The sequence below is a fragment of the Geotrypetes seraphini genome, chromosome 5 (assembly GCF_902459505.1).
Source record: "Geotrypetes seraphini chromosome 5, aGeoSer1.1, whole genome shotgun sequence".
NCBI classification, from domain to species: domain Eukaryota; kingdom Metazoa; phylum Chordata; class Amphibia; order Gymnophiona; family Dermophiidae; genus Geotrypetes; species Geotrypetes seraphini.
The window spans coordinates 107,735,218-107,750,512 of record NC_047088.1 but is presented as its reverse complement, the minus strand read 5'-3'; the positions used below and the strand labels follow the sequence as shown (position 1 = coordinate 107,750,512).

Sequence of the window (15,295 nt, the reverse complement as noted above, 5' to 3'; positions counted from 1 at the left end):
ACCGACAGAGGCTAGGTTAGAAAGTAACGCTACAAATTTAAGAGATTCTAGAAATGGGATTTCAAGATTTAAAAATCAGAGATAAAAGGAGTAAGAGAAGATTTGAAAAATGCTCTTACGGAAATTAGAACAGAAATGATGGAACTGAGAAGTAGATTTGAAGCTTCTGAACAACACGTTCATCAGTTAGAAGAAGAAATAAAAGAAGCTAAAAAGGTAATGTCTCAACAGGCGAAAGAGATTATAGATCTACAATTACAAACTGAAGACTTAGATAATAGATCTAGAAGGAATAACCTGCGCTTTAAGGGGATACCTGAAATGGAACAATATAAAAACTGTGTGGAAGTAGTGAAAGACCTTTGTAGCCAATTATTGAGTCCAGACGAGATAGTAGATAAAACAAATATCAACATCTTAAGAGCACATCATAGTCTGGGACCGAGTAGATCAAATACTCCAAAAGATGTTATAGTGTGCTTTGGAGATTATTTATTCAAGGAAAAAATACTCCAAGCTGCTCGAAATCAGCCTGGAATGGAAATACAATAGGAATATTTCAAGATTTAGCTCCCACAACTTTACAAAAAAGAAGAGCTTTTCGTGAAGTGACTCAAGTGTTGCGCTCAGAGGGTCACCGTTATAGATGGATGTACCCCTTTGCAATGTGGTTGACTATTAATGGAAAATCATGCAGAGTGAAACAGTTGAAGAAGCATGGACTATCTTGAAAGCTTTGGGGTGTAAAAATCTGCCTAATGAACTAAAGGTAGATATATTAAAGAAATCAGTGAGACCAGTAGAGACATTATCTATGATCACCCGTTCAAATAAGAAATTGATACTGATAGAGAAATAATCAATATTAAAAGTTATGGACTGTGGAAAACTATAGGATATTGTCTTGGAGGAAATTTAAGTGAAAGAAACCCGTTATAGGGAGAAATTGTGGTTGGTATATGGCCCATAAGAAAAAAGTTTATAAGGACTCTGAAATTGTTAAAGAGGTTAGGAATTTAGATACCTTTAGTGAATTGAAGAAGATAGTGATGCTCCATCTAGAATTCTTGAATTTTAGAAACAATAGATTACTTTTTAAATTTAGTGAAGAATGTGTTGCTAATAAGTGATAATTGTGAATTTTGTGGGGATACGTTACTATATGGTAAAAATCGGGTAATAAAGTTGAACGTAAAGAGTTTAATGGGGGGTAAAGAGATGAGTGTGTAGTTTGAGAGATGGGTAAGTGCTTTTATATAATTGATGGGGAGAATAAGGGGTTTTAGCCTTTGGAGAGGGACTTTAACTTTTCCCAATGGTTGATCCGAGTGGGTTGGGATCAACAAATCGGGGAGGGGAGTGGGATGGGAGGGAAGGAGGGACAGAAGGGCAACAACTATGGAAGGATCTGGAATCTAGTCCGAAGCCCTACAAACTTTGACTAGGCTCCTGGAATGTAAATGGGTTGAACAGTCCAGGGAAGATTGTTTTAAGGGAATTGAAGAGATTGCGTTGGGATATATGCTTACTGCAGGAAACACATTTAAGACCTCGTGATGAAGCCCTATTATGGGATCCAGCCTTTGATCAAATTTGGACACATAAAGATAGGGATACTATTACTAAAAAGGGCGGAATTGCAATATTGGTGAAAAAAGGTTTGGGAATGATTACAGATCAGATATATCGAGACAGCCATGAGAGATGCCTAGCTCTGAGGGGGACTATCCAAGGACGACAGGTGACCATAATAAATATATATGGGCCCAACTCCACACAGGTAGAGTTTTATAATACTTTAAAAAATGAATTAATATCGTTTACTCGAGGAGTTGTCCTATTAGGAGGGGATTTTAATAAATTCCCGGATGGGCGATTGGATCACTCTAAAGGAGGTAGGGGACTCTATAAGAGCTCCTATTAAAGCATTTAAGATTTTTATGCAGACTATAGGATTAGTCGATTGCTGGAGACTTTTGCATGGGACTCAGAGAAACTATACCTATTTTTCCCATGTACAACAAACTTATACTCGAATTGATGCGATTTGGATACATAGAAATCATTGGGGTGAGATTAAGGAAGCAGATATTGGGACCATACAAATCTCTGATCACGCACCGGTCTCAGTGGAATGGGAGGGAGCCATCGGGTGGGGAGGGTCCCGATATCGGAGATTGAACGAGTCTTTATTGATAAAGCCAGAAGTCAAAGCCGACATTATCCAAAATATAGCTACATATTTGGAATTTAATGATATTGGGGTAGTATCTGACGCAGTGTTATGGGATGCCCTGAAATCAGTCCTTAGAGGGATTTTCATTAAATGGGGAGCCCGTTTTAAACGTCAAAGAGCACAGACCATGTTGACCATACGAGAACAACTGCTAACGTTAGAATTAATTCATAAAGAGAATTTAGATCCTCAGATTATGATTCAATTACAAAAGCTATGGGGGGATTTACAACAACTTCAAATGGAAGAATATACCTTTATGAGAGAACGATTTCAGTCTTATCTTTTTGAGTATAGTAATAAACCTACGGCCCATCTGGCACGGTATATCAAAATAAAACAAATTAAGGGGACTATCACCTCAATCAAAGATGAGAAGGGCACCTTGCAGGTCTCTGATAAGAGATATCAGTACCTCGTTCTTGCAATATTATCGTCAGTTATATAGTACTGAAGGGGAGGTTAGGAAAGATATTGTTAACCAATATCTGGATGGGGTGGATATTCCTGGTCTTTCACCTGAGGATCAATTACTTTTACAAGCACCGGTCCCCAGGACTAGATGGATATACTAGTAAATTTTATAAAGTATTTGACGAACAAGTGGGACCTTTGTTGGTCCGGGTGATGAACGGAGTTTTGGAAGGAGAGTGTTTGCCTAGAACCATGGGAGAAGCTGGCATTATACTTTTGATAAGACCAGTTGCAACGTGGTTCATATAGAAGGGGTACAAGTGGATCGATTTTTCACTCCATCAAAAATTACAAAGACAAGGGGACACTCAATAAAGTTACAGGAAAATACTTTTAAAACCAATAGGAGGAAATTTTTTTCCACTCAGAGAATATTTAAGCTCTGGAATGCATTGCCAGAGGATGTGGTAAGAGCGGATAGCGTAGCTGGTTTTAAGAAAGGTTTGGACAAGTTCCTGGAGGAAAAGTCCATAGTCTGTTATTGAGAAAGACATGGGGGAAGTCACTGCTTGCCCTGGATCTTTAGCATGGGATATTGCTACTCCTTGGTTTTTGACCAGGTACTAGTGACCTGGATTGGCTACCATGAGAATGGGCTACTAGGCTTGATGGACCATTAGTTTGACCCAGTAAGGCTATTCTTATGTTCTTATGAATGTTTAATGTAATGTTGTTCTGCAAAGCATTAATAAAAATTGTTGAAATAAAATATCATTGGACATAAAAGTTAGTGCCAGGGCATGATGGTATTTTGCTGATAGGTGTGTACAAGGGCAGAGTTCACAGGTTATAAAATACACTATTCTCCACAAGTACATTTACACCTGCTTGAGAGCAGGAGTGTCTGCGCCTGCAAAATAGGCACAATTTCTGCTGCTTATGCTAGTATTTTATAAACATACATAGGCACTTAAACACTGTACGTCTCTTAAACCAGGTGCCCTGTTATAAAAATGATTGGATTTCTGTACGTTTTATGAAAATTTTCATTGAAGAATTGTTGGGTGGGGGGAAAGGGTTATAATGTCTACTTTAATGGATTATATGTATAAGAATGTCAAGTGCTGTATATTTTATAAGTAATGTAATGTTTTAATATTAATCATTTGTTTGTCAGTTTTAAAATGAATAAAGAATTTAAAAACAAACAAACAAAAAAAACAACAACCCTCTTAGAGTCTTATAGTATTTTGAAAGGCTGTGTATGTGCAGCAGATGTAGAACCACCATCAGAAAGAGAACTAACAAGTGCATGCAAGTTGGGTAGTATATAGAGAGGCTCAAATTATAACATATCCCGAAGCATTGACATCCTTATCTTTAGGAGAGAGAGAGAATATTATATGATAGAAGCCTGAAATCCCTGAAGCAAAAATAAGCACGTATGCTGTAGAGCAGGGCTGCCCAATTCCGGTCCTCAAGATCTGCTGGCATGCCAGGTTTTCAGAATATCCAAAATGAATATGCATGAGAGAGATTTGCCTGCACTGCCTTCTTGGTATGCAAATCTCTCTCATGCATATTCATTGTGGATATCCTGAAAATCTGGCCTGCCAGTAGATCTCGAGGACCGGACTTGGGCAGCCCTGCTGTAGAGTGAACTTGTACCTGCTCCAATATTTGGGTCTGCTTGATAGATGTGCCATCCTCCTCCTCTTCTTCTGGAAATGCTGCCTGTTTTTCAGTTTCCTTTTTTCCTAGCTCTTCAACAGGCATGTCAAATAGTTCACGGATTGTTTGCTTTAGTGTAGGGAGACAAAAGAAATGAAATGAGTTAGGCTTTGCCATCATATGCTTAACCTAATTAACCTGTCACCCACCTGCACACAGAGCCCAGATTTCTACATAAGTCATAGGAATATCCAAAAGCATGAAGGCTAAGATATGAGTACAAGAAACTGCATTTGAGTAGAAACAAGGACATCATATCTGGAGATATCAGACCATGGCAATGGATAGAGGCAGTGGTGTACCTAGGGTATGTGGCACCCGGGGCCCATCATTTTTTGACACCCCCCCCCATGTAAAAAAATATTTTTTGTAATGACCATGAAACAGAATAAATGGTCAGAATAGAAACAGGCAGTAAAAATTTTCTTATATTCCAAACATAACATAACATAAATTATGTCTGAATTGTCATGACATCAGAAGTACATATGGAGTAGTTGCAGGTGATGTTTGGGACAGTTCTGATTGTGTTAGTTCGGTTTTATGTGTTTTTTGAATAGAAGGGTTTTTATTTCTTTTTGAAGGTTTTGCAGTATGTGGTCGATGTCAATTGGTTGTAGGGTTGGGGGTCGAGTGTTGCAGCTCGAATGGCTAGGAGGTTGTCGAACAGTTTTTTTCTTTTGACGTTTTTGGTTGGAGGGTGTGTGAATGGTGCGTGAGTTCTCCTATGTCTGTTTGAAGTGGATTGAATTATTTAGCTGAAGAAATTAGTTACCCCCTCATCCCACACACATTAATTCTCTTCCATTTTTGTTCCCATTATAAAAAACACTGATAAGTTCCCAGAAAAAAAATACATTAAAATAAGAAGTGAAAACAAAGGCCCCTACAGATGAGAACATAACATAAGAATAGCCTAACTGGGTCAGACCAATGGTCCATCATGCCCAGTAGCCCATTCTCATGGTAGCCAATCCAGGATACTAATACCTGGTCAAAACCCAAAGAGTAGCAACATTCCATGCTACCGATCCAGGGCAAGCAGACACTTCCCCCCATGTCTTAATAACAGATTATGGACTTTTCCTCCAGGAATTTGTCCAAATCTTTCTTAAAACCAGCTACACTAACTGCTTTTACCATAACTTCTGGTCACTTCATTTTTAAGTTTAGATCTTTCCTTTCAAACAGAGACCTTGCTAGATGTCAAATACAGCACAAAATAACTTCACATGGACTTAGCTGTGCAGGAAATGTGAATCTCCTCATACACCCACCATATAGTGCAAAAATGTGCAAAGGTCTGTTTTTTTCTTTCGATCACTACATAGCCTAATGCCACACAAGCAGCGCTGTTACAAACATATTCTGTAGGTCAATGCGAAGGATAACAAAGTTTCCTTCCTTGGACCAGAAGGAGATCCTGATAAACCACTGGAAGAGATCCCAACACAACACCCAAAGACCCACTCAGTGTGTGAACCAGTTGAGTGGAGTGGACTAACTGGGGGGGTGGAAATGGGCCCGGAGTTTGCTCAGCAGAATTTCCCAGACCACCTTTTCCTCTCAACACATTGACACGCTACCACCACCACCACTAGAAACACCTCACTGGGTAGGCCAGCTATGCTATAAACTTTATAAAACACATTATTATATTTTCTTATAAAGCACATATTTTAACTGAACTCTCTGACATCCTCAGCCTTTCCATTCACAAAAATAGAAGGAAGAAAAGTTCCCATTTCCTGCTGTTTCATGTCCCCGGCCTATACAATATTTTTTTTCTGCAGACCATTCAAAAGTCTGACCAAATCCTCATTTCACTTGCATTATAAAGTACTGAGGATGCCATCTCTCCCCAATCCCAGGTCCTAAAGTCTAAGACAGTAGCGCAAACTAATGCTGCCAGATTCAGGAAAAAAAATTTCGATTTGATTCAGCCTATTGAATTGGTTTTTCAATTCGATTTTCCTGCCCAGTTGGGTGATTTTTTTCAAAACTTCTGGTGGGTTTTATAGCTTTTTCACCCCCTTTGGCTTCTCCTAACCACACTGGCGCTGTGGTGTAAATAAAATAAAGAAACAAAAAGGACTTTTCCTCTCTCTGTTAAATCCTAGCTCACGTTTGCAGTCCAACACCAGCTCTGTCAGGATACACATTTCAAATCTGACATATTATAATCACAAAACAGAAAATAAAATTAATTTTTCTACCTTTTGTTGTCTGGTTATATTTCAAATCTTGTTGGTCCAAGGCTCTGGTTTTCTTCTGATAACTTGCTTGCCAGGGTCTCCTTCTTTCTTCTTTCTGCGTGCTAACCATCCATCTGCCAACTCTGTCCTCCCTTTCCATTTCCCTTCCCTCCCCAGGAAGTCTGGTATCTTTCCTTTTTTTCATCTCCCTCCACAGATCCACCTTTTCTTAACTACCCTTTCATCCGGCATCTCTCCCTCCTTCCCTACCACCCCAGAGTCCACCATCTCTCCCTTTCTTTTCCCAATTACCCTCCTATCCAGTATCTCTATCCCTCCTCCACACCATCCCTTGTGTCCAATTTCTCTCCCTTTCAGTTCCTTCCCTCCCTAAATCCCATGGTCCATCATTTCTCTCCCTCTCCTCTATTTTCAGACCCATTATTTCTTCATCCCCCCCCCAAAGTTTGGCATATGCCCGTCTCTTTGAACACCCCCTTCCCTCCGTGTACTTCTAAACCAGGGTCCCCCCAAAGGCCTGTCCCCCCTTAAAGGTCTGCCTGTCCCCCCTTGAAGGCCTGCACCCCCCTCTTGTAGGCCTGTCCCCCCCTTGAAGGCCTGTCCCTCCCCCTTGTAGGCCTGTCCCTCCACCTTGAAGACCTGCCTGCCTGTCCCCCCCTTGAAGGCCTGTCCCCCCCCCTTGAAGGTCTGCACCCTCCCGAAGGCCTGTCCCCCCCTTGAAGGCCTGTCCCACCCCCTTGTAGGCCTGTCCCTCCCCTTGTAGGCCTGTCTCCCCCTTGAAGGCCTGCCTGCCTGTCCCCCCCTTGAAGGCCTGTCCCCCCTTGAAGTCCTGCACCCCCCCTGAAGGCCTGTCCCACCCCCTTGTAGGCCTGCCCACCACCTTGTAGACCTGTCCCCCCTTGTAGACCTGTCCCCCCTTGAAGGCCTGCCTGCCCCCCCCTTGAAGGTCTGCACCCCCCCCCCGAAGGCCTGTCCCCCCCCTTGAAGGCCTGCCTGCCTGTCACCCCCTCCCCCTTGAATGCCTGCCTTCCTGCCCACCCGCCCCACCCCGAAGGACCGCTCGCCCCCCTGGCCTCCCCGCACCACCTATGAAGCAGCACTACCTATGCTCCCGGCCTTGCCGTTCTGTCCCCACCACCACCACCACCCCCGAAGGACCGCTCGCCCCACTGACCTTCCTGCACCACCTATGAAGCAGCCGCAGCAGGATCGCGACGTCAGCTATCCCTGCGCTGCTTAGGCGCTGCTTCCTGCGCCGCGTTCCCGCCCCTCCTCTGGCCAGGGTGTCGACCGATGGTATCTGTTCGTTGTTATTTTTCAGGACCCATGTAGTGTCTGTTAGTCTATTCACTAGTTTAAACAGTTCTCTGCTATTTGTTTTGACTGCTCCTATCTTTTGTGCATAGTGTTTAGAACGTTTTTTTTTATCAGGGTTTTGTATTTTTTCATTTTTTGTTTCCAGTTTCTTTTATCTTACATTACATTACATTAGTGATTTCTATTCCGCTTGTGCCTTGCGGTTCTAAGCGGATTACAAGTTAGAGGACTGGACATTTCCAGTAGCATTGCAGTACATGTAATCAAGAGTGTGTCCAGTTACAATTGTTAGTCTGGATTTTTCCAGGAGAAATTGATAGCAGGTAGTAGATAGTGATAGGTTGTTTAGACGAATAGAGATAATACTGTTCGGATTCAGGGTGTTGCTGGTGGTGGTGATGGAGGTGGTCGTGAGAACATTTTCTAATACTTTTGTGAGGTTATGATGATGGGAAGTGTTTTTTGAAGAGATGAGTTTTGATTTCTTTTCGGAATACTTTAATGTCTGTAGATTTGGTCAGTAGATTGGTGATGGTAGTATCGATCTTTGCTGCCTGTGTCGCTAAAAGGCTGTCATATAGTTTCTTTCGTCGTGTTCCTTTGAGAGGGGGGTGAGTGAATAGGCTCTGAGTTCTCCTTAGTCTGTGTGAGAGGTTACGGTGTAGTCTGTTATTTAGGTAGCTGGGGGCTGTTCCATGTATTACTTTGTATAGTAGACAATAGAATTTGAACTGGGATCTTGCTTTTATTGGTAGCCAGTGTGAGTCTAGGTATGCTTTGGTGATGTGGTCATATTTGCCGAGTGAGTAGATGATTCTGAGGGCTGTGTTCTGAACTGTCTGTAATTGTTTTATCATGTAGTTTGGGCATGATAGGTATAGGCTGTTACAGTAATCTACAATACTTAGTACTAGGGATTGTACTACTATCTTGTATTGATCTTTGTTGAAGAATTTTCTTATTTTTCTTAGGTTACGTATTGTGAAGAAAGCTCTTTGGATGATTTTGTGGATTTGAGACTGCATTGTGCAGTTTCTGTCTAGTTGTATTCCCAGGATCTTGAGTGTACTTTGCATTGGGTACTTGATTGTATTTAGTACTAGTTCTGTGAGAGATGGTTTTTTTTCCTTCTCTCTAGTAGTAAGAATTTAGTTTTTTCCGAGTTCAGTTTTAGTTTATGACTTGACATCCATTTTTCTACCGTTTCCATTATTATTTTCAGGTGGTTTGTGGATACTGGGTCTTGAATGTTAAAGGGGAGGAGGATAGTTATGTCATCCGCGTAGCTGAATGATACTGTGTTTAGGGCGTCTAGGGTTATGCCTAGGGATGCTATGAAGAGGTTAAATAATATGGGTGATAATGGTGATCCTTGTGGTACTCCACATGGGTTTGACCATGGGTCGGATATGTGCTCTTTTGATTTGACTTTGTATGTTCGTGTTTTGAGGAAGCTTCGGAACCATTTGTGAACATTACCTGAGATTCCTATTGCGTCTAATGTCTGGAGTAGCGTGTGATGGTCAACTAGGTCGAATGCCGCAGAAAGATCGAGTTGAATGAGAAGCAGCTTGTTTCCTTTGCTGAGGTGTTGTCGGACAATGTCTAATAGTGATACCAGTAGAGTTTCTGTGCTATGGTTGGATCTGAATCCGGATTGTGATGGATGTAGTATGTGATGGTCTTCAAGGTAGTTGGAGAGGTGTTGTGCGACAAGGCCTTCTGTTATTTTAATGTTCTTCTTTTGTTTAAGTCACATGAGGATTTGCTGTATTTTTTGTAAAGCCTGTCCAAGTCTGACCATTGTATCTTTGGGAAGTTTGTCCATATCCTGTCTGCTGGGATTGCTTCATCTGTTTTGGGATTGATTCGTATTTCTTCTATGTTGGTTCTTGAGTTGTTGAATGTGGATCTGGTTGTGATGATTTTGTGTTTGAAATGATCTGCTAATTGGGTGGCTGTGGGAGTTTGGTTTCCTTGGGTGGCGAGAAATGGTTTGGTATCAGTGAGATTTCTTACGATGTTAAAAAGTATTCTTGTGTCTGGTTTTTCGGTGCTGATGAGTTTGGAGTAGTAGTTTTTTCGTTTTTCCTTCAGTTTGGTATATTGTTTGATTAGGATTTTCCATTCATCTTTGATGTGATTGTGTTTTTGTTTTTTCCATGTCCTTTCTAATTGTCTGCATTTTCTTTTTAGTTGTAGAAGTTCGTCGTCGAACCATTTATTAGATGGTCTGTCTATTTTGTTTTTGTTTTTTATTGGAGCTAGTTCGTTTAGTGTAGATTCACTGAGGGTCCGCCAACTGTTTATGAATTCTTTGGGGTTATTGGGGTCGATTTCGGGGTCGACTGTGTTCCAGAATGTGTGAGGTTCGATTTTCGGTCTGATCTTGATGAGTGATTTCTTTGGGATGGGCTTGTTGTTATTTTGAGCCCAATTGATGGTGAATGAATATTTGTAGTGATCTGACCATAGAGTAGGGTGCCAGGACCCGTTTGAGATGTAGATGTTTTGTTCGTTTTGATTTGGAGATGAATAAGCTGCTATATCGAGTTGATGACCTTTTTCGTGTGTGGGTTCTGGGTTGAGAATTTGATAGGATAAAGTGTTGAGGTATGAGAGTATATCTGTTGTTTGTTTGGATGATTGATCTTCTAAGTGGAGATTTAAGTCTCCGAGGATCAAGTTATGTGTGGAGGAGAGTGAGTTCTGGAAGATGAATTCCTCTTTGTCTGTTTTGAGCCATATTCTTTCTAGTTTTCTGAGTTCCTGTTTAAGAGCTAGTAGTTTAGCATCAAACCACTCTTTTGATACCCTTTCTTTCTTTATGTATGTTTGAACTGGTGCTATTTTGTTTAATACTTCTTTGGTGACCTTCCCCCATCTGGTAGGGAAATCCTGTTCATCATCCATTTTGGGATATAATTCGTAATGCGGCCAGAATTCGGGTGGATTTATGATGCTTCTGCCAGTGACTGTTATTTTCTTACTGATTTTGCTTATGTGTTTTGTAAATGATTGTTTCTTTTGCCAGCGTAACTCAAAGTTGCAAATGTAATGATCTGACCATATGCATTTCTCCCAAGCTCCTATGCAATAGTGGATCTTAGGTTCAGGGATGTCTTTGTGAGAAAAGGTGACTATATCTAATCGGTGTCCCTTTTCATGTGTTTCCTCCTTATCTGGTATTGTGAAACCTAGGGTAGTTAGAAACGTGTCAATTTCAATCACTTCTGGTTTTTCCACTTGCTCTAAGTGTATGTTTATGTCTCCCAGCAACATATTATACGGTTCTCTTATGGTATTAGTCGATAGGAATTCGAAGAATTCTTCTTTGGCTCTAGTCCATTTTTTTGGGGGGATATAGAATAGTGTCACAGTTAATGGTTCTTCTAGATCAGTGTTAGAGATCTTGCAAGTTAGGATTTCCAATTCTCTTACAAAGGGTGTATTGATGTACTGCTCACTGCAGTATGTAAAATGCTGCCTTTTCCTAGGTACACTCTTGTATGATGTGTGGATTGTTACTAAAAATCATGTTTTTCATACAGATGGGGGGGTGTCAAAAAACGATGGGCCTCGGGTGTCACATATGCTAAGTACACCACTGCCTTCATAGTTTATATCTAATCCACAAGCCTGCTTTTAGGACCTACAGGGTATGTATCCCTCTGATTCATGACAATTTCACTTCTCATGTTATCTTATCCATTCTTTTTATTATACAACTGCCCAGAAAAGCATCATTCTTTGACGTGATTGGACCTTGAAAACTAATGGCAACAGTGCTCTCCCCAGAAATTTTTTCCAGCTATGAAATACATTTGCTGCATTTAGTGTGTCACAAAAAACATGCTCTGTTTAGTGTGCCGAAGTTAAAAAAGTTTGAGAGATGCTGCTCTATACCATTTGAAAGAGGGCAAATATCTAATTATTCACTTCTAAAATTGGAAAAATATGGAACAAGTGTCAAACCTTAAGAAAGGCAGTCATATTGAGCATTGGAAAATAATTAATAATAATTAACTAATACAAATAGTACACATTTAGGGCTCCTTTTACTAAGCTGCGATAGCAGTTTTACTGCGCGCTTAGCTCGTGCAGAATTGCTGCACGTGCTAGATGCTAACGCCAGCATTGAGCTGGCGTTAGTTCTAGCCATGTAGCGCGGTAATTCTGCACACGTTAAAAACGCTATTGCAGCTTAGTAAAAGGAGCCCTTAATTTTCCCCACCACCAAATTTCCACATCCCGCCCCACCCGGCTACTTTTTCATGCCACCCGGCTGGAAAAAATTTCTGGGGAGAACACTGCAGCTGCTTAGCTGCTCATGTACTGGAGAAAAAAAAAATCAGGAAATCAGAACTTTCCTTAACCAAATTTAACCTCTGTGAAATTCCTTCCCCTTTCAGAGATTGGCTTATAAAAGGCTCTGAATGTAAAAACTGTACAAGGGAGTGAAGAGTTTTGCAAGACACTGTATATAATTTACTAGGTTTGTGCATTAGTAAACAGTCAAAATATGTGCCCTGTTCTTTTTAACCACTTAGGGAGTAAGTTATTAAGTTGCGTTAGGGCACTAATCCATATTATTTGCTCCTTAACACAACTTAAAGAATACTAATGCTGGGAACGGTGCCCTAACAGTGCTAAGTATGGTAAATAGTAATGAGATGCCAAACAAGATGTAAAGCACCTCTTTATTATGTAACCAGCACACTGCGGCTTGCAGTGTGCACCCAAGCTGCAATATGGTTGGTAAAACCCAGTGCCCCCTCAAGCAACAATCCCCTTCATAGGTCATTCTGGACCTACCTTAATAGTATTGGTGATGATTAGATGGGCCAGCACCCAAATCCAAAATCTCCTAGTACTAGCCTAGTCAAGGGTATGGGGTCATGTTTCTATATAGATGGACAGGGATGTTAACTTGAAGGCCACCAATGTTTTTGCCTGGTGCCAACCCTTGTGCAACCCTCCTGGAAAAGTCCAGACTACTAATTTGTATACTTACTCTTTGCTTTGTAATTCTCCTGGAAATGTCCAGACTATCAATTGTAACTTGCTATATACATGATTCTTAGTATTGTAACGCTCCTGGAAATGTCCAGACTACTATTTTGTAATCCGCTTAGAACCGCAAGGCACAAGCGGAATAGAAATCACTAATGTAATGTAATGTAATGTAAACAACTGGCTGCAGGGTGGTTGATCATTGGAATGATCTTACACTTCAGGTAGTAGAGGCCAGCAACGTGCTCGATTTTAAGAATAGATGGGATAAACATGTGGGTTCACTTTGAGGAAGTGCTTAAGGGGGAGGGTTCTTGAGTGGGCAGACTTGTTGGGCCGACGGCCCTTTTCTGCCGTCATATTCTATGTTTCTAAATGCTCCTGCGCTGCAGGACTAATGTTGATTTGTGAGGTGACTCACAGGCAGTATGGCTCCTTACCATAGGAGTCGGCAAACGGTAATACAGAGACACTGCAGGGTGGTGACTCCGGTGGTAATCAAGGCATGGTTAATGCTTGCGTTTACTTCACCTTGACGACTTCCCCCCTTAAAGATTTCATTTTTTAAGATGCAGTTTAATTATCCCGTACTAAATTATCTTTAGCAATTATAAATAAAGAAATTTCAGTTAAAAAATTCAATTAAAACACATTTGGTCTTCTATGCATTTCCTACAGGTGTGTTCATTTATTTACATAAACTGCACTTCTGGAAATTACCATATTGTTAAAAACATATAGATTGTATGCCAACATGCTGCTAAGACTTGTCGCTTCTATCTCTTCAATATCACCAGAATTCGTCCCTTCCTCTCCGAGCACACCTCATGCTTAGATTACCGCAATCTACTCCTAACTGGTATCCCTCTGTGTCTCCCCCTTGCAATCTGTGCAAAACTCTGCTGCGTGACTCATCTTCTATCAACCTTGCTATGCTCATATCACCCCTCTCCCTAAGTCACTTCACTGGCTTCCTATCTGCCATCGCATACAGTTCAAGTTCCTACTGCTGACCTATAAGTGTGTTCATTCTGTTGCCCCTCAATAACTCTCCTCGCTTCTCTCTCCTTATACACCTTCCAGAGAACTCAGTTCCTCAGATAAGTCACTCTTAATGTTACCCTTTTCCTCCACTGCCAATTCCAGACTTCGTTCCTTTCATCTAGATGCCCCCTATGCCTGGAATAAATTACCCGAGTTTGTCTGTCAAGCCCCTTCCCTTTTTTAAAAGCAGAATGAAAACCCACCTTTTTGATATAGCTTTCAATCCTTAACCCTACTCCTCTGCCCTCCAACCCATCCAGCTGATTAACCGTTCCCCTTAACTGTATCCATGACATCTTGTTTGTCTATCTTGCCTGTTTAGATTGTAAGCTCTTTTGAGCAGGGACTGTTTTCTTACTCTTTGTGACTCTATACAGCGCTGTGCATATCTGGTAGTGCTATAGAAATAATTAATAGTAGTAGTAGTAGTACCAATTATATGCATCATATCTGTGGCAGACAAAGCAGTTTCTTATCGTAACGGATGTTATCTGGTAACAGCAGGCAGATATTCTCACATGTGAGTGATGTCATCCACGGAGCCCAGTAAGGAAAGTGTGAAAAGAACATTACCACTAAGGTTTTAGAAACTTTGCGACTGCCTGCACCGCGCATGTACGAGTGCATTCCCACCCAACAGCTAAGAAGCCAACCAGGAGATGTGGAAGGGCTGTGGGAATATCTGCCTGCTGCCCCCAGATAACACCTGTTATTATAAGTAACTGTTCTTAATCCTAGGATAAGCAGGCAGCATATTCTCACATGTGGAACTCCCTAGCTTACTGTAATGGGATGCAGGGAGAGTTGGCCATTAAGAAGAAACTAAATTCTGTAATACTGCTTGGCCAAAATGACCATCTCATCTGAAATAGTATTCTAGACAGTAGTGAGATATGAATGTGTGAATTGAGGATCAAGTAGCTGCTTTGCAGATATCTTCAATAGGAGTGGAATGCAAAAAAGCTCAGACATTTTGTGCTGTAACACGTCCCTCGAGCTGCAGCCCAGACAGAGCATTAACAGAAGGGAATACAGGATGCTAACCATGTAGAAATAGTTTTCTTGGTTACAGGCAGGCTCAATCTGTTAGGGCCAAGGGATCCAAGATGGCCGACAGTCCCAGTCGCTGAGTAGCACGCTGGAGAAGACTACTTGAAAAATTTCTTTTAGAGTGATTTACTTACTTGAGATGCCGAAGAGGAGAGGCCGCAGCGCCGCTGGAGCCTCGCGGCGTTCAGCGGTCCCCTCGTTCGGCAATATTGAAGAACTCCTGCGTCGGATGCAGGATATCCCGGCAGCGTCGGCACCCCCCCCCCCCCGCTGG

General features: G+C 41.4%; 1 protein-coding gene across 2 annotated transcripts in view; it reads right to left on the bottom strand.

Annotated features, from left to right (window-relative positions):
- SRCAP (Snf2 related CREBBP activator protein) overlaps positions 1–15,295 on the bottom strand; it is an 891,636-nt gene that overhangs the window by 84,840 nt on the left and 791,501 nt on the right. For both annotated transcript variants that reach the window (XM_033945009.1, XM_033945008.1), the window contains exon 31: positions 4,319–4,450. In XM_033945009.1, the coding sequence (XP_033800900.1) occupies positions 4,319–4,450 (132 nt within the window). The remainder of the gene's footprint in view (positions 1–4,318; positions 4,451–15,295) is intronic.